Below are 20266 nucleotides of genomic sequence, written 5' to 3'. Positions count from 1 at the left end.
TCCAAACATATACGGTTGTAAGAAAATGAAGGACAGCAAAAACGTCTTGATTGTATGAATCTTTACTTTAGTATCCGGCAGCAGACCAGGAGACAATACAGCAGCAATGAAGCAGAGTAGCCATGTTCCTAACTCTGGGTCCAGCAGAGTAGACTGAGTTTGCCCTCAGCTCTTGTAGTGTTATACATCTTTGATCTATGCCCCAACCTGAAGAACCATTTTAATCATTAGCATGCCCATGTTCTACTTGTATGTTAATTGATTTGATAGTTCCTGTCACACAAAACTTGATTCCTCACCATCACTGGGTGTGGTGAGACCTTCTCCAAATGAATTACCTTATAACACAAATCTAAATCTTACACGGTTCATGGATCATAGGGTCTTACAGGATGCATGTTTAGGTCTAAAAAGGGCCTAAAATGTCCACTTTCATCATTTTATTTTTATTTTATTTTTTATTTCACCTTTATTTAACCAGGTAAGCCAGTTGAGAACAAGTTCTCATTTACAACTGCGACCTGGCCAAGATAAAGCAAAGCAGTGCGATAAAAACAACACAGAGTTACATATGGGGTAAAAAAACATAAAGTCAAAAATACAACAGAAAATATATATACAGTGTGTGCAAATGTAGCAAGTTATGGAGGTAAGGCAATAAATAGGCTATAGTGCAAAATAATTACAATAGTATTAACACTGGAATGCTAGATGTGCAAGAGATTATGTGCAAATAGAGATACTGGGGTGCAAAAGAGCAAAATAAATAACAATATAGGGATGAGGTAGTTGGGTGGGCTAATTTCAGATGGGCTGTGTACAGGTGCAGTGATCGGTAAGGTGCTCTGACAACTGATGCTTAAAGTTAGTGAGGGAGATAAGAGTCTCCAGCTTCAGAGATTTTTGCAATTCGTTCCAGTCATTGGCAGCAGAGAACTGGAAGGAATGGCGGCCAAAGGAGGTGTTGGCTTTGGGAATGACCAGTGAGATATACCTGCTGGAGCGCAGACCATGGGTGGGTGCTGCTATGGTGACCAATGAGCTAAGATAAGGCGGGGATTTGCCTAGCAGTGATTTATAGATGGCCTGGAGCCAGTGGGTTTGACGACGAACATGTAGTGAGGACCAGCCAACAAGAGCGTACAGGTCACAGTGGTGGGTAGTGTATGGGGCTTTGGAGACAAAACGGATGGCACTGTGATAGACTACATCCAATTTGCTGAGTAGAGTGTTGGAGGCTATTTTGTAAATGACATCGCCGAAGTCAAGGATCGGTAGGATAGTCAGTTTTACGAGGGCATGTTTGATCTTCTAAAAAATTGTTTGTGATAGATATCTGAGATACCAACAAAAAAGAATTATGTCCACGCTCACATGGAATTGCCCTTATTGTTTAAAGGGACTTGAAGCATTGATTCTTAAAGAATGTAACTTATAAATGCCTCATGAGCTTAGTTTCACTGTCGTGCCCCATCAGAACTCAAAATATAAGCTTGTTTTACTCCAATGTTTGTAAACAAAGTAAATGTATATAAATACTGTACAGCCTAAAAACATGGTCAAAACTATAATTTTGGTATCATGGATGGTCAGTCCTTGCATCCATAGCTCTGTATATGAATTTGAGAGTGGTACATTTCTCCAGCCCCATCCCTCAGCTTTTTACCTAAACAAGGGGGAGAATGCTTTGTTATCGTTTCTACTGCTGATTGACACTTTAAATAAGACAGGACTTCTAATAAGACAAAGCCCAAGTAATAATCACTTGTATTTTCTCACAAATGACAATTTGGAGAGAATGGCTGTATGATCCATGAATTTAGGCAATTCCTATGAGCACATATTTTATGAGGAGACAAATACAATTTTCACACAATCGCCAAAAAACAGAACACAGATTTCTGTGACTTTCAGTGCAAAACCCAAGTCCTAGTGGCAAAATATTTAATTTGTCGGGCCAAGCAATTGACCTAATGCAATTTTTGGCACATGTTGTGGCTGGTCTTGGGGTGATTTAAATGTGTAAAGCTAAGGCGCAGCTGGCTCATCAGCATTGGGTTAATCTAGGTCATTACGAGGTATGCCAGTCCATCATTGTTTACATTGTGTATTTGAAGCAGTTGTCTTTTCAGCTAATCACCTACCTATTTACAGTGTAATGCTTTGGGGCCAATGGAATGGGCAGAGTAAAAGGCCAGCAGCACTCTAATCTAGACAAATGCCTAGAACTGTTAGCACTTCATCTAATGACAAACCAGATTTCCATTGTGTCTTTGCATCTCATGTTAATGACCTTTTTTTATATTGGTATTTGTGTCAAGAGCACAAGAGCACAATGACGCCAAACCTTAATTCCCCTCACTTCTCACCAGGACATCTACAGCAGTGGTTCCCAAACTGTGGGATCTGTAAGGAACTCAGTCCGGCTTTCAACTTACTGTTGAAGTTGTAATAGTAGAATGCACAAGGTGCAATTTCAAAATTGGGTAGTGCATCATCAGTTTTCCTCTTGCCATATCAGTTATTGCAAACCTTAGACTGCTATTTAGTGTCCAAATCCATTTTTAGCCCATAGATTTGGTTGTAATGTTTGAGTCACTCAAATATCACATGAATACACATTAGACATATAGAACTGCAAGAAAATTAGCTTTAAAACTGCAACATTTTCGGTGCACCCCATGAGAAAAGGTGTAGAATTGCAGTAAATAAAAATGTTTGGGATCTACAGCACCCGGTGTCACAGGAAGGCCAAGAAGTTTATCAAGGACCTCAGCCACTCGAGCCAAGGCCTGTTCACCCCGGACCATCTAGTAAGCAGAGACATAACAGGTGCGTCAAAGCTGGGACTGAGAGACTGAAAACAGCTTCTATCTCAAAGCCCTCAGACTGTTAAATATTCACCACTAGCCGGCGTCCACCCAGTACCCTGCCCTGAATTTTAGTCACTGTTACTAGCCAGCTACCACCCTGGACCTTAGAGACTGCTGCCCTATGTACATAGTCATTGAACACTGGTCACTTTAATAATGTGTACATACTGTTTTACCCACTTCATATGTACAGTTGAAGTCAGAAGTTTACATACAAATAGGTTGGAGTCCTTAAAACTCGTTTTTCAACCACTCCACACATTTATTTTTAACAAACTATCGTTCTGGCAAGTCGGTTAGGACATCTACTTTGTGCATGACACAAGTAATTTTTCCAACAATTGTTTACAGACAGATTATTTCACTTAAAATTCACTGTATCACAATTCCAGTGGGTCAGAAGTTTACATACACTAAGTTGTCTGTGCCTTTAAACAGCTTGGAACATTCCAGAAAATGATGTCATGGCATTAGAAGCTTCTGATAGGCTAATTGACATCATTTGAGTCAACCTTCCCAAGTTCTCTCATGTCCCCCCGCTCCTCCGCACACTCCACTGGCTTCCAGATGAAGCTCGCATCTAGTACAAAACCATGGTGCTTGCCTACGGATCTGTGAGGGGAATGGCACCTCCTTACCTTAAGGCTCTGATCCTACACCCAAACGAGGGCACTACGTTCATCCACCTCTGGCCTGCTAGCCCCCCTACCTCTACGGAAGAACAGTTCCTGCTCAGCCCAGTCAAAGCTATTCGCTGCTTTGGCACCCCAATGGTGGAACAAGCTCCCCCACGACTAAGGACAGCGGAGTCACTGACCACCTTCCGGAGACACTTGAAACCCTACCTCTTTAAGGAATACCTGGAATAGTATAACAGTAATCATTCTCGCTCTGGATAAGAGCATCTGCTAAATGACTTAAATGTAAATGTAATTGGAAGTGTACCTGTGGATGTATTTCAAGGCCGACCTTCAAACTCAGTGCCTCTTTGCATGACATCATGGGAAAATCAAAAGAAATCAGCCAAGACCTCCGAAAAAGATTGTAGACCTCCACAAGTCTGGTTCATCCTTGGGAGCAATTTCCAAATGCCTGAAGGTACCACGTTCATCTGTACAAACAATAGTATGTAAGTATAAACACCATGGGACCACGCAGCCGTCATACCGCTCAGGAAGGAGACGCGTTCTGTCTCCTAGAGATGAACGTACTTTGGTGCGAAAAGTGCAAATCAATCCCAGAACAAAAGCAAAGGACCATGTGAAGATACTGGAGGAAACAGGTACAAACGTATCTATATCCACAGTAAAACGAGTCCTATATCGACATAACCTGAAAGGCCGCTCAGCAAGGAAGAAGCCACTGCTCCAAAACTGCCATAAAAAAGCCAGACTACGGTTTGCAACTGCACATGGGGACAAAGATCATACTTTTTGGAGAAATGTCCTCTGGTCTGATGAAACAAAAATAGAACTGTTTGGACATAATGACCATCTTTATGTTTGGAGGAAAAAGGGGGCTGCTTGCAAGCCAAAAACACCATCCCAACCGTGAAGAACAGGGGTGGCAGCATCATGCTGTGGGGGTGCTTTGCTGCAGGAGTGACTGGTGCACTTCACAAAATAGATGGCATCATGAGGAAGGAAAATTATGTGGATATATTGAAGCAACATCTCAAGACATCAGTCAGGAAGTTCAAGCTTGGTCGCAAATGGGTCATCCAAATGGACAATGACCCCAAGCATACTTCCAAAGTTGTTGGGGCGGCGCACAATTGGCCCAGCGTCGTCCAGGGTAGGGGAGGGAATGGCCGGCAGGGAGGTAGCTCAGTTGGTAGTGTTTGCAACGCCAGGGTTGTGGGTTCGATTCCCACGGGGGGCCAGTATGAAAAAATAAAATAATGTATGCACTAACTGTAAGTCGCTCTGGATAAGAGCGTCTGCTAAATGACGTAAATGTAAATGTGGCAAAATGGCTTAAGGACAACAAAGTCAAGGTATTGGAGTGGCCATCACAAAGCCCTGACCTCAATCCTATAGAAAATGTGTGGGCAGAACTGAAAAAGCGTGTGCGAACAAGGAGGCCTACAAACCTGACTCAGTTACACCAGCTCTGTCATTAGGAATGGGCCAAAATTCACACAACTTATTGTGGGAAGCTTGTAGAAGGCTACCCGAAACGTTTGACCCAAGTTAAACAATTTAAAGGCAATGCTACCAAATACTAATTGAGTGTATGTAAACTTCTGACCCACTGGGAACGTGATGAAAGAAATAAAAGCTGAAAGAAATCATTCTCTCTACTATTATTCTGACATTTCACATTCTTAAAATAAAGTGGTGATCCTAACTGACCTAAGACAGGGAATTTGTACTAGGATTAAATGTCAGGAATTGTGAAAAACTGAGTTTAAATGTATTTGGCTAAGGTTTATGTAAACTTCCGACTTCAACTGTAAATATATATTATTTTTTTTGTTCAATATGTTTCCATCGCATTTTCAACTCTTCCGATAGTTTTGTCACAGAAACTGTTGCGTTAAATAGAAAATGTGCCTACTCTGGTGTTGGCACATGCGCTCTATCCAACAGCTCACAGATACAGTGTGGGTAGGCTAGACTACATGATGAGATTATTATGGATAAGAGCTCAAACATGTTTATTTGTCAAACAGCAGTCAAGAATCGATCATCATGTCACCAGAATAAGACCCTCGATATTTATTGGAAAGGAACATCAAGCTCACTGTCACCACCCTGTGAAGTTCATCCTATTTAATCTGTAGCAGTGCTTGACTTAGAGTGAAATAGGTGCAGGTACTCTTTTTGGGTGCTGGTACAGTTTATATTTAGGTGCAGGAGCTCCACAATACTTTTAGTTAATATTCTATAAGAGGAACAGGAGCTCAAACAGTAGAACATTTCAGGTGCTGGTACTCAGCTCCTGTGAGTTCTTGCCCAAGTCAAGCACTGATCTGTAGCCTAATAAACTGCATGGTTTCCCCGAGTCGTAGTGGGAGGACCACACACCATATCATCGAGTGACTCCTAGTTTACTTCAATTTGATGGTTATTATATCAATATTTGCGCATAATGGCGTTTCCACCACAATTTCTGCCATTATTCATTTTACAGACACAAAAAGATCCCACTATGTCGAATGAACAAATGATCTGTTAGCATGGGTTTATTTAGTTTAGTAGAGCAAAAAGCTCTGACTTAGGCCAAGAGACAGACATGTAAGCTTCAATAAAAAGCAGTGTGCGGGTTCCTTTTTTCTTTCAACTGCTATCAAATAAAAATGTTTATGACAAACAAGAAATACTTTTCAATGAGAGAACCGAAATCCACTTTGTGTTTAAAAAAAGAAGGACTTCACCAAGAAGAGTAGAACATTTATAAATTAGTAACTATAAATAAAATACATCCAAAATACATACTACACCTACTTATTAATCATGGCCTCTAAAATGGCCATAAGACGTGCCTCCCTGGCAGTCATCTCTTTCTTGCGACTTCAAATCTGGACCCTTCTGGGAGGGAGAGGAGCCCACAGCTGCACCTTGGGAGGATGAGGAGATGATAACCAGTGGGATGATGGAGTGGCAGCCCCTGCAGCGCCTCATCCATCACCGTATACCACTTCTAGGATGCAGCTGTGGCCTTCCCTCCCTCCGTGCTGACTCCGGTGGGGAGGAGCTTTCAAATCCTGAAAAATATGGAAAAGGATAGCTTCCAGCATCAAACATACTATATGTAAAGCCCTGTAAAAGGTATTAAGCCAATTGCAGTACAATTCTCTGGAATACTTGCACCTTTCTAACATGTATCTTCACAGTTACATGAATGTGCCGGTGAAGCATTGGAAATAGATGGGAAATTGTTGTTGCTCTCAGAGAAAAGGTTAACTTTATTAGCCAAGACAGCTGATAAATGTCAAGATAACATACAGTACCGTGTATTTTTTGCTTCAGGCTCTCCCACTTCTTTTTCACCCATGCAGGTGACAGCTGCCCCTCCAGCTCATACTCCTTCACGTAGATCCTGTAAAGACATAAGATGAAGTACAACATTAACCAAAACATGAGCAAAGTAGAGTTGTGTGAACTTTCTGTAGCTAGACTGCCACATACTTTATCAAATTGGAGTGCCAAGGTGAAACGGTAACAAGTGCAGCTTACCATTCATTACTTTCACCATAACATAATATATTGTCGTGTTTGATGTGGACCCCAGAGGAAGAGTATGATGCATTTGCAGCGGCTAATGGGGATCCTAATAAATACCAAATACCAAATCTATAACACAACAAAACATAGCCTACCTACATTGCATTTGGAAAGTATCTAAATGACTTAAATGTAAATGTATTCAGACCCCTTGATTTTTTCCACATTTTGTTACATTAAAGCCTTATTCTAAAATTGATTAAATTGTTATTTTTCCTCATCAATCGACACATAATACCACATAATGACGTATTAAACATAAAAAACTGAAATATCACATTTACATAAGTTTTCAGACCCTTTACTCAGTACTTTGTTGAAGCACCTTTGGCAGCGATTACAGCATCGAGTCTTCTTGGGTATGCTGCTACAAGCTTGGCACATCTGTATTTGGGGAGTTTCTCCCATTCTTCTCTGCAGATCCTCTCAAGCTCTGTCAAGTTGGATGGGGAGCGTCGCTGCAGAGCTATTTTCAGGTCTCTCCAGAGATGTTCGATCGGGTTCAAGTCCGGGCTCTGGCTGGGCCACTCAAGGACATTCGGAGACTTGTCCCAAAGCCACTCCTGCGTTGTATTGGCTGTGTGCTTAGGGTCTTTGTCATGTTGGAAGGTGAACCTTCGCCCCAGTCTGAAGTCCTGAGTGCTCTGGAGCAGGTTTTCATCAAGGATCTCTCTGTACTTTGCTCCGTTCATCCTCGATCCTGACTAGTCTCCCAGTCCCTGCCGCTGCAAAACATCCCCACATCATGATGCTGCCACCACCATGCTTCACCGTAGAGATGGTGCCAGGTTTCCTCCAGACGTGACGCTCGGCATTCAGGCCAAAGAGTTCAATCTTGGTTTCATCAGACCAGAGAATCTTGTTTCTCATGGTCTGAGTCCTTTAGGTGCCTTTTGGCAACCTTTAATCAATTTTAGAATAAGGCTGTAATGTAACAAAATGTTGAAAAAGTCAAGGGGTCTGAACACTTTCCGAATGCACTGTATATGTACATAGCTACCTCAATTACTTCGTACCCCTGCACATCGACTCGGTACTGGTACTCCCTCTATGTAGTCATTGTGATGGCGGCGGATGAATGGCACGACAATGGGCCTCAGGATCTCGTCACGGTATCTCTGTGCATTCAAATTGCCATCGATAAAATGCAATTGTATTTGTTGTACATAGCTTATACCTGCCCATACCATAACCCCACCGCTTGCTCACACGCTGTCTGCCATCTGCCCTGTGCAGTTGAAACCGGGATTCATCCGTGAACATCTCACTTCTCCAGAGTGCCAGTGGCCATCGAAGGTGAGCATTTGCCCACTGAAGTCAGTTACGACACTGTAAGACAAGCACGCAGATGAGCTTGCCTGAGATGGTTTCTGACAGTTTGTGCAGAAATTCTTTCCCACAGTTTCCTCAGCTGTCTGGTCTCAGACGAACCCACAGGTGAAGAAGCCGGACGTGGAGGTCCTGGGCTGCCATGGTTACATGTGGTCTGCGGTTGTATGGCCAGTTGGACGTACTGGAGTTAGCTTATGGTAGAGAAATGAACATTCAATTCTCTGGCAACAGCTCTGTTGGACATTCCTGCAGTCAGCATGCAAATTGCACGCTCTCTCAAAACTTGAGACATCTTTGGCATTGTATTGTGTGACAAAACTGCACATTTTAGAGTGGCCTTTTATTGTCCCCAGCACAAAGTGCACCTGTGTAATGACCATGCTGTTTAATCAGCTTCTTGATATGCAACACCTGTCTGGTGGATGGATTATCTTGGCAAAGCAGTGCTCAGATAGTAGTGCCCTAGCTCTAGAGAACCCAAGGCCATACAGCACTGGTGTCATGAAAAGAGCTAGTAGTGCCCTTGTTCTTGAATAGCCACATTCGTACCACTAGAGTAACTTCAGAGTAATTTCAGTGCATCATATCTTGTTTGCTGGCTGTGATAGAAATGATATAACACTACTAGTTAGCTAGCTAGCTAATTATTTCAATCAATTTTCTAAATGTGAAATTACAAGACACAAAAGACACTTACCTAAGGGTATGTCCCGATGTCCTCCTTGTTGTAAAGGTAGTGGGCTTGTCAGTCCCACCACCAGTGGTCTAGCTAGCTAATGTTAGCTAGTAGCCACTGAGCCATTTTTATTTGAAATGGGAAAGTTTAATAAATAAAAATAAATAAAGCTTTTTTATACACTAACTGCCTAGTTAGCAGAAAACACTGTTGCCTTTCAGCATTGCCAGCTCGCTATCTATCTAACATAGCTGTACTGGCCATTGTTTTAAACGCTGCTAGTTCAGATATAAGCAATGAAGATGAACTGTCACTCCAAAACCAGTTGACCAATAGAGACGCATCATCTACACCTCCCTCTAAACCCTGCCTACACTGAATGAATGTGCCCAAATTTTGCAAAAGCTAAAAAAGGCACTGAAGCAAAGCGCTTTATGTATACATTAGAAGACTTATTGGGGCGCTGTTTTGAAGCCACCGCACCTCCATCTTGGCACTCCCCAGCCATTGTAGAAAATATTTTCGAAGCTATAGAAATGCTTTCATTAATGTCTACATTTGTTTTGCCACGTGTATTCTTATTACAGACAACTTGTAGCAACTGATAATGCCAAAAATGTAATACCTGCTAATAACGTAATAACTTTTGCATTTATAATGTAATAAATGCTGATAATGTAATAAATTGCCAATAACGTAATCAATATTTTGAACACATAACGTAATAAAGTTTTAGCGCATAGTGTAATAATTATTACATTATGGGTTGATTATTACATTATGAAGTGGGTAAAACAATTTAGAAATTAATAGTGTAATAACTTTAGCCAATAATGTAATAACAACCTAAAACAATTTATTTTTTATTTTCATGCATATCAAGTGTCATGCTTCAGTAATAGCTGACTATGCACCAAACCACATTCCTGACTCCTAGCTCTAAACCTGACTCTAGCAGTAATATCAAGACTTTCAATTGACAATATTATTGATCCCCCCCAATACAAACCCACAACCCCTGTCCTCCTTCAATATAATCAAACAAATAATTTACTTCCTAAGATGCTGTTTACTGTTACAGTTAAAGCGATACTTTGGGTTTTGTCAATGAGGCAAATAGTCTACAATAGTCTACTTCCCCCAGAGGCAGATGAACTCGTGGATACCATTTTTACAGTGAACTCCAAAAGTCATCGAGTGCTAGGAATATGGGACCAAAATACTACACTTTTTACATAATGTAAATCTGTCCAAATACTTTTGGTACCCTAAAATGGGGCGACTATGTACAAAATGTGTTGTAATTTCTAAATGGTTCATTTGATATGGATGAAAGTACCCTCAAATTAAAGTCTGCACTTTAACCCCATAGTCACTGTATCATTTCAAATCCAAAGTGCTGGAATACAGAACCCCCCCCAAAAAAATATGTCACTGTCCAAATACTTTTGGAGTTCACTGTATGTCTCTGCGTCTAGTTTGAAAGAAGTTGTTAACTAGAGCTAGCGCAATTGCTAACTAGCGTTAGCAGAATGACTACCCATAGACTTCCAGTCATTGTGCTAATGCAAGTTAGCATTGGCTCGTGAAACTACCTCTAACTTCCTTCATGAATACTAAACCCAGAGACATAAAAATTGTATCCACGAGTTCATCTGCCAATATCCCAAAGTATCCCTTAAGAAACAAAATACATTTTCAACAATTGTTTTTAAGAAAAACTAAATATTTAATTAATCAAACACTTAACAATCAGTTTTATTCTACAAATGTTGCACTATTTCAACTTGTTCTCAAGTCTTTAATGAACAAAAATAGTAATCTTATAAAACACAACCAAACTTTGCTCCACAATTCTACCAATTAACTAAAATATTATCCATTAGAGGATTTGGGAAAACTAAAATGAACTAAACAGTTATCCATTTGGAGATTAAATGTTTATTTTAAATGAAATGATGTGTAATAAAAGTTATCAATTTGGGGGGTTTTCTGTTCACTTATTCCAATAGTCCATCACTTTGTATTAACTAAAGGCTATGTGCCTCAGCACAATCCAGGCCTTCATCCAAGAGTAATTGTTGAGTAATTATTTTATTTGTTGTGCAAGTCCGCGGACACTTCCCGCAGCTTTGTATAGCTTCATAATGCTCATGGTACCAAGAGTACTCTTATCAAATAAAAATGTTTTTTACAAACAAGAAACACTTTTCAATGACACAACCAAAATTCACTTTGGGTTTAAAAAAAGGACTTCACCAAAAACAGTAGAAAATGAATACATTAATAGCTATAAATAAAATACATACAAAATACATACAACTACTTCTTAATCATGGCCTCTAAAATGGCCATAAGACGTGCCTTCCTGGCAGTCAACTTTTTCTCCCAACTCCACATCTGGACCCTTCTGGGAGGGAGAGGAGCCCACAGCTGCACCTTGTGGGGATGAGGAGATGATGACCAGTGGGATGATGGAGTGGCAGCCCCTGCAGCGCCTCATCCATCACCGTATACCACTTCTAGGATGTAGCTGTGGCCTTCCCTCCCTCCGTGCTGACTCCGGTGGGGGGAGCTTTCAACTCCTGAAAAATATGGAAAAGGTTAGCTTCCAGCATCAAACATACTATATGTAAAGCCCTGTAAAAGGTATTAAGCCAATTGCAGTACAATTCTCTGGAATACTTGCACCTTTCTAACATGTATCTTCACAGTTACATGAATGTGCCGGTGAAGCACTGGAAATAGATGGGAAATTGTTGTTGCTCTCAGAGAAAAGGTTAACTTTATTAGCCAAGACAGCTGATAAATGTCAAGATAACATACAGTACCGTGTATTTTTTGCTTCAGGCTCTCCCACTTCTTTTTCACCCATGCAGGTGACAGCTGCCCCTCCAGCTCATACTCCTTCACGTAGATCCTGTAAAGACATAAGATGAAGTACAACATTAACCAAAACATGAGCAAAGTAGAGTTGTGTGAACTTTCTGTAGCTAGACTGCCACATACAGTGGCTTGCGAAAGTATTCACCCCCCTTGGCATTTTTCTTATTTTGTTGCCTTACAACCTAGAATTAAAATAGATTTTTTGGGGGTTTGTATCATTTGATTTACACAACATGCCTACCACTTTGAAGATGCAAAAAACAGAAAACTTGAGCGTGCATAACTATTCACCCCCACAAAGACAATACTTTGTAGAGCCAACTTTTGCAGCAATTACAGCTGCAAGTCTCTTGGGGTATGTCTCTATAAGCTTGGCACATCTAGCCACTGCGATTTTTACACATTCTTCAAGGCAAAACTGCACCAGCTCCTTCAAGTTGGATAGGTTCCGCTGGTGTACAGCAATCTTTAAGTCATACCACAGATTCTCAATTGGATTGAGGTCTGGGCTTTGACTAGGCCATTCCAAGACATTTAAATGTTTCCCCTTAAACCACTCAAGTGTTACTTTAGCAGTATGCTTAGGGTCATTGTCCTGCTGGAAGGTGAACCTCCGTCCCAGTCTCAAATCTCTGGAAGACTGAAACAAGTTTCCCTCAAGAATTTTCCTGTATTCAGCGCCATCCATCATTCCTTCAATTCTGACCAGTTTCCCAGTCCCTGCCGATGAAAAACATCCCCACAGCATTATGCTGCAACCACCATGCTTCACTGTGGGGAAGCATGGTGGTTGCAGCATCAAAAATCCAGAAAATCACATTGTATGATTTTTAAGTAATTAATTTGCATTTTATTGCATGACATAAGTATTTGATCACCTACCAACCAGTAAGAATTCCGGCTCTCACAGACCTGTTAGTTTTTCTTTAAGAAGCCCTCCTGTTCTCCACTCATTACCTGTATTAACTGCACCTGTTTGAACTCGTTACCTGTATAAAAGACACCTGTCCACACACTCAATCAAACAGACTCCAACCTCTCCACAATGGCCATGACCAGAGAGCTGAGTAAGGACATCAGGGATAAAATTGTAGACCTGCACAAGGCTGGGATGGGCTACAGGACAATAGGCAAGCAGCTTGGTGAGAAGGCAACAACTGTTGGCGCAATTATTAGAAAATGGAAGAAGTTCAAAATGACGGTCAATCACCCTCGGTCTGGGGCTCCATGCAAGATCTCACCTCGTGAGGCATCAATGATCATGAGGAAGGTGAGGGATCAGCCCAGAACTACACGGCAGGACCTGGTCAATGACCTGAAGAGAGCTGGGACCACAGACTGAAAGAAAACCATTAGTAACACACTACGCCGTCATGGATTAAAATCCTGCAGCGCACGCAAGGTCCCCCTGCTCAAGCCAGCGCAATTTCCAGGCCCGTCTGAAGTTTGCCAATGACCATCTGGATGATCCAGAGGAGGAATGGGAGAAGGTCATGTGGTCTGATGAGACAAAAATTTAGCTTTTTGGTCTAAACTCCACTCGCCGTGTTTGGAGGAAGAAGAAGGATGAGTACAACCCCAAGAACACCATCCCAACCGTGAAGCATGGAGGTGGATACATCATTCTTTGGGGATGCTTTTCTGCAAAGGGGACAGGACGACTGCACCGTATTGAGGGGAGGATGGATGGGGCCATCTATTGCGAGATCTTGGCCAACAACCTCCTTCCCTCAGTAAGAGCATTGAAGATGGGTCGTGGCTGGGTCTTCCAGCATGACAACGACCCGAAACACACAGCCAGGGCAACTAAGGAGTGGCTCCGTAAGAAGCATCTCAAGGTCCTAGAGTGGCCTAGCCAGTCTCCAGACCTGAACCCAATAGAAAATCTTTGGAGGGAGCTGAAAGTCCGTATTGCCCAGTGACAGCCCCGAAACCTGAAGGATCTGGAGAAGGTCTGTATGGAGGAGTGGACCAAAATCCCTGCTGTAGTGTGTGCAAACCTGGTCAAGACCTACAGGAAACGTATGATCTCTGTAATTGAAAACAAAGGTTTCTGTACCAAATATTAAGTTCTGATTTTCTGATGTATCAAATACTTATGTCATGCAATAAAATGCAAATGAATTACTTAAAAATCATACAATGTGATTTTCTGGATTTTTGTTTTAGATTCCGCCTCTCACAGTTGAAGTGTACCTATGATAAAAATTACAGACCTCTACATGCTTTGTAAGTAGGAAAACCTGCAAAATCGGCAGTGTATCAAATACTTGTTCTCCCCACTCTATATATATATATATATATATATATATATATATATATATATATATATATATATATATATATTTTTTTTACGTCATTTAGCAGACGCTCTTATCCAGAGCGACTTACAAATTGGTGCATTCACCTTATAGCCAGTGGCATAACCACTTTACAATTGTTTTATTTTTTTATTTTTTTTGTTTTTTTTTGGGGGGGTAGAAGGATTACTTTATATATATTTGGAACTCAGTCAGGGTGTTAAATTACTGTTGAGAGTTAGAATAGCATAATACACTAGGTGCAATTTTGTAATTTGGTTGTGCTTCAGCAGTTTTTCTCTTGTTATGTTTCACTCACTAGCTAGGTTTCCATCCAATTGGCGACAGATTTTCATGTGAATATTCTAGAATCTGCGTAAAGAAAATATGTGCATTTTTCCACCAGTGGTGCCAGTGTGTTAAAACCAAACTTACTTTTTGCAGATAAAAATCAGTGTGTGAGGACCCTCCATATTTATTGGAAAGGAGCATCAAATTCATCTCGGTGCACTTTCACTTTCACCACCCTGTGAAGTTCATCAGGATTATTTCATCTGTAGCCTAATAAACTACATGGATTCCCGAGTCCTAGTGGGAGAACCACACAATATACTGTATCATCGCGACTCCAAGTTTACTTCAATATGACGCTGATCCGTAACACGGGGGCCCTCACGGGTGCGTGTTTAGTCCTCTCTTGTAATCCCTGTTCACCCACGACTGCGTGGCCAAGCACAACTCCAACACCATCATTAAGTTTGCTGACGACTCAATAGTGGTAGGCCTGATCACCGACAACGATGAGACAACCTATAGGGAGGAGGTCCATGACCTGGCAGTGTGGTGCCAGAACAACAACCTCTCCCTCAACGTGAGCAGGACAAAGGAGCTGATCATGGACTACAGGAAAAGGAGGGCCGAACACACCCCCATTCACATCGACGGTCTGTAGTGGAGCGGGTCGAGAGTTTCAAGTTCCTTGGTGTCCACATCACCAACAAACTATCATGGTCCAAACACACCAAGACAGTTGTGAAGAGGGCACGACAACGCCTTTTCCCCCTCAGGAGACTGAAAAGATTTGGCATGGGTCCCCAGATCCTCAAAAGGTTATACAGCTGCACCATCGAGAGCATCCTGACCGGTTGCATCACCGCCTGGTATGGCAACTGCTCGGCATCTGACCGTAAGGCGCTACAGAGGGTAGTGCGTACGGCCCAGTCCATCACTGGGGCCAAGCTTCCTGCCATCCAGGACCTCTATACCAGGTGGTGTCAGAGGAAGGCCCAAAAAAATTGTCAAAGACTCCAGTCACCCAAGTCATAGACTGTTCTTTCTGCTACCACATGGCAAAGCAGTACCTGAGCGCTAAATCCAAAAGGCTCCTTAACAGCTTCTACCCCCAAGCCATAAGACTGCTGAACAATTAATCAAATGGCAACCAGGACTATTTGCATTCACACTCGCCCCCCTTTGTTTTTACACTGCTGCTACTTGCTGTTTATTATCTATGCATAGTCACTTTACCCCTACCTACATGTACAAATTACCTCGACTAACCTGTACCCTCGCACATTGACTCGGTAACGGTACCCCCTTTATATAGCCTCGTTATTGTTTTTGTTTTTTTACTTTAGTTTATTTAGTAAATATTTTCTGAACTCTATTTTCTTAAAACTGCATTGTTGGTTAAGGGCTTGTAAGTAAGTATTTCACGGTAAGGTCTACACCTGTTGTATTCGGCACGTGACAAATAACATTTTATTTGATTTATTATATCAATATTTGTGCATAAAGGTGTTTCCACAGCCATTTCTCGCATACTTAATTTTACTGACACAAAAAACCCAGTCCATTATCTTATGGAATAAGGCAGGAGGTGCCGATTCTGCATGTACCAGATTACGTTTGGACCTGGCGAAATGTGGAAGCTATACCATCCACTAGCCGCAACCAAACGCCTATTACCTTCTAGTAGGCTTGTGGCTGGGCGTTGTGGATGGGCGTTTAAGTAGTCTCTGAAGGTCGCATGTTCAATCTCATTGCTAGACACTCGTTATTATTATTATTTATTTTTTGCTTTTCCCAAACCTTAACCCTAACCTTAACCATTCGGAATTAATGTCTAAACTTAAATTTAACCCTAACCTTAACCATTCGGTAGTGATACATACACTTCAGTTTTTGTTTCAATTTTTGCAGAGTTTGACTGACAGCTAAGATGTGGCACCACATGACGCAATTAAAACTTCAAACCATGGCATAATTCTGTTACTGCAGTTACGACACGGGTTTGCATTTTTTTTGGAGATTGGGTTGAAAAGATCCCACCTTGTCTAGCATATTTTGTTTAGTCGACATTTGTTACAAATTTCCTGTTTCTATCCGGCCTGCTGTGACATTTTTTATCCGCCTACTTTACTTGCATAAAAAAGTTGGATGGAAACCTGCTTAGTGATTATTTTTTTAAAAATTTCATTTAAAATTAACGTGCTCTTGCCATTCAAAGGTATTTCCTTGCAATATTATTTATTTTGTTCTCAATACTTTTGGGTTGTTGATTTGCTTTCAATATCATTATTATTTTGCAATAATAAGATTTTTGTTCTCGAATTCAAAAGGTTTTCTTGATATTAAAGGCACAAAAGTAAGTCCATAAAACTCTGTAGCACTAGTAATACTGTAGCCTAGCTATGAAACATCAGCGTCGGGCTAAACTGAAAGACTTCTGATACGAGCACCTCAAACAGGCAACCAACAACTAGGCTACAACTCTTTTAGGGCGCAATTCAATGACAATAATATATAATAGTATGATATGTAGGCTACATTGATTTGTAAACTGAAATACAAATAACATTCTCATTATGATAGAGTGAATAATGTTTTATGAAAAATACGGGGAAGCTTTGGTTAGCCATCTCCTTTTGAGTCTCGCCGCCGGCCGCCCACTGCCCTTTCCATTGCCCTGAAATAGGCTCGTACACATTTTCAGTGTAGGGTAGACAACCAATGCTAAATTTGTGTTGCGAGTATTTTGAGCTGGGGCCCTAACAAGATACAACAACACTACTGACACTCACACGCACACGAGGAAGGGAGGAAGGAAGCGCGTCACTAGCAAACTACGATTGATGAAGTGAGAGAGAATATTGTGCACGCGCCTCGTACGGTGAGCCCCCATTCTCAAATGAGAATGCGCGCTCCCGGCGTGAGAAGATGTGCGCGCTTCAGGGGCTGCGGTCCCATTGACGGTTCCACATCTCCCGGACAGCGGCAGCATCAGCAGCAGAGCGCGGCAGCGTTAGAAAACAGGGCGCCCACCCAGCCAGCGGACCAGCCTAGGCAGCGGCAGAGTAACATCTCTCCGCGGTGAAGAAAGCTAAGCCTTCCCAGTATCATTCTCCACCAGAGATGGGTTCCCCGTAACTGGAGGTGGAGGGGAGAGGCGGGCGGGCGGGGGGTGGGGGGGAGAAGAGAAAAGAGCAAGAGAGAGGCAGAGGGAGAGGAAAGGCGACTAGGAACCGAAGAAGCACTACCTCCGTGGGTGCCCGCCACCATGAGAGCCTTGCATCACTTGCCCCAGCCGTTGCTTCGTCCATGGGCCATGTCGTGATCCGTGGGCTCCGCCAGCGGGATTTCTGTCCGTGATCCGAGCCGCCGAGGAAGGGGGGAGAAGATGTCCGCTTCGGTGGGCCCTCGGGGCGGCCCGCGCCCACCCGTTGCGCCGGCGTCCATGCATGAGCCGGACCTGAGCCATCTGACTGAGGAAGAGAGGAAGATAATCATGGCCGTGTTAGCTCGACAGAAGGAGGAGGAGGAGAAGGAAGAGGCCATGTTAAAGTAAGAGAGATACTGTGGCTATTTCCGCTCTGGAGATGTTGGGGAGATGTAGTGCAGAGATGGTACCAATACTGCTGCTCATCGGCCGCTAGGCTACCAATAGGCTACCAAACCTATACAAATATCTTCCTACCTAACCTACTCAATGCTATCGAAGTGTGTGTGTGTGTGTGTGTGTGTGTTATCAGTATGTATAGCCCCAGCTCCTCTCACGGCAAAGATAGTGTAGCCTATTTGCGCCCTCACTCTTATCCATCTATAGCCTATAATTTAGTCTACAGAGAGTCAACGATGACCTAACAAGATGCCATAACATGCTGTGTGTGCGTGTGTGAAAGAGAGAGCGAGGAAGAGGTTTCTGAGTAAGCGTGTGTTGGGTCAGCGCTGTCACAGGTGTAAGAAATGAAGAGGGAGAGAGAGGGAGGGAGGGAGAAAGAGAGAAGTGGGAGAGAGAGGGGTGTTTCGTCCCCGAGACACGCAGCAGCGTCACACTCCACTGTGTTCGGATGCCCGGACACGAATAACTGGATATCTAACTAATTTCTTCTCAACCTCACCCATTTCCCCCCAATGCAATCCTGTGTCCTCTTATATCCGAACACTTCTAAATTGCTGTCTATATAGGTTATAAATAGTCTATAGCCCAGTATCTCAAGCACTGCGTCTGTAGGCTATAGGCTAAATTCAGGCTGCGATTGCACAACGTGATTTGAACGAGACTCTCACATTTCTGCTTGTAAAATCAGTGCATCTCTGCTCTAGCGGTGTGTTTCCATCCCATATCTCAACAGCTGTTTGCGTGTTCGGTCGCTGCTTTGGCGACGCGGTGCGGTTGAGTATAACAGCCCAATGTAGGCCAGCTCCAGCACTCTCGCATCAGGCTACAGCAGCCCATCAGAAAGGCTAGCGTAAATACATGTAGCCTAGTCTATGCCCTATGTGCTGTTCTATTATAGTGTATAATGGTCGATAATCAGCACAGTCAGCCTGTGCTATTTTAGTATTTTCACATACAGAACACGAGCCGGTGTGGAAGCAGCACTTCTGTTGTATTTGTCACGACCAAAAATCGAAGGTTTGTCATCGTGAGTTAAATATAACCCTATCTGAGTAGCATATTACTCGACTGATTGCCTGACAAACTGCAGCGAGGTGATATGACCTCAAACAAGTCACTGCTATCGCATAGTCTTATAGAGAATGAATAACTAGGCTCCTATGAGAACTCCTGTGCTATTCACGTCTGTGTTCTATTTTAGGCTCGTTGTGCAGAGTGATGACCCTGCACTGAAACTGCAGATCGATTCATTGCATCTAAAGAAGGAAGTGTCCAATGCATAAGTGGTCATGCATAATTGTAATCATAGGCTATGCATCAGCCCTGTAACACTGTAGCATGTGTGTGTGTGTGTGTGTGTGTGTGTGCCCATGCATGCTTCGCATGCTCATGTGGTTTGCTGTGTGATCTGAATTGCAACATATGCTACAGTAGCCTATGTGCCCACACTCTAGTGATGAAAATAGCCTTGTGTAAGTCTTCCACTCACAGAACTCACCTATATCTGATAGCATCATTTACTCTAATCACAACATCAGATTACAGTAGACCCGGGCTGAACTGATATTTCATCTAATCTGCCCATTCTATGCTGTAAAGCCGTTCGATAAACCCACTAATGTGAGAAGCACTGATGAAACCTGCACACAGTACTATGACCACACATATACATACACCCACACACACACAGGCTGGAATTTAATCAAAACCGGCAAATCAATATTTACACAGTGCTTTTGTATTCATACTATCTGCCCATGCATATGTAGTGTGTGGGTGTGGGTGTACTGTATGTGCAGATCTTTTCCTGCATAGGTCACAGTCAGAAAAAAAAAAATCTGATGGTTGTAAGAACGCAGTGTGCTCCTCTGGTACTGTATCCGAAGAATTAGGTTTTGCTTATACATACACTTTTTCACCCAATCGGTGTAATTGAAGATGGGAGGTTTGAACAGCAGAAATACTGGACAGTCAGACACAGTTGCTATCGAACCCAATTTTTTTTCATAACACTCATCTAATGACAGCTCAAACACAATGTGTTATCCCTTTCAGTTTTAGACAGAACG

General features: G+C 42.3%; 1 protein-coding gene and 1 long non-coding RNA gene across 9 annotated transcripts in view; one reads left to right on the top strand and one right to left on the bottom strand.

The window, feature by feature from the left end:
• Positions 1-6059: 6059 nt before the first annotated feature.
• LOC121570808 lies at positions 6060-9406 on the bottom strand. The gene is made up of 3 exons (XR_006001552.2): positions 9132-9406; positions 6829-6917; positions 6060-6582 (listed from the first exon to the last, which is right to left on the bottom strand). It is a non-coding gene; the product is annotated as an uncharacterized LOC121570808 (long non-coding RNA).
• An 8372-nt stretch (positions 9407-17778) lies between these two features.
• Positions 17779-20266, top strand: part of LOC121570569 (regulating synaptic membrane exocytosis protein 1) — an 84557-nt gene continuing 82069 nt past the window's right edge. For all 8 annotated transcript variants that reach the window (XM_041882056.2, XM_041882069.2, XM_041882044.2 and 5 more), the window contains exon 1: positions 17779-18139. In XM_041882056.2, coding sequence (XP_041737990.2) covers positions 17976-18139 — 164 coding nt within the window. In that variant the 5' untranslated portion in view covers positions 17779-17975. The remainder of the gene's footprint in view (positions 18140-20266) is intronic.

This window comes from Coregonus clupeaformis, chromosome 1, assembly GCF_020615455.1.
Source record: "Coregonus clupeaformis isolate EN_2021a chromosome 1, ASM2061545v1, whole genome shotgun sequence".
Taxonomy (NCBI): domain Eukaryota; kingdom Metazoa; phylum Chordata; class Actinopteri; order Salmoniformes; family Salmonidae; genus Coregonus; species Coregonus clupeaformis.
This window is presented reverse-complemented; position numbering and strand designations above follow the sequence as displayed.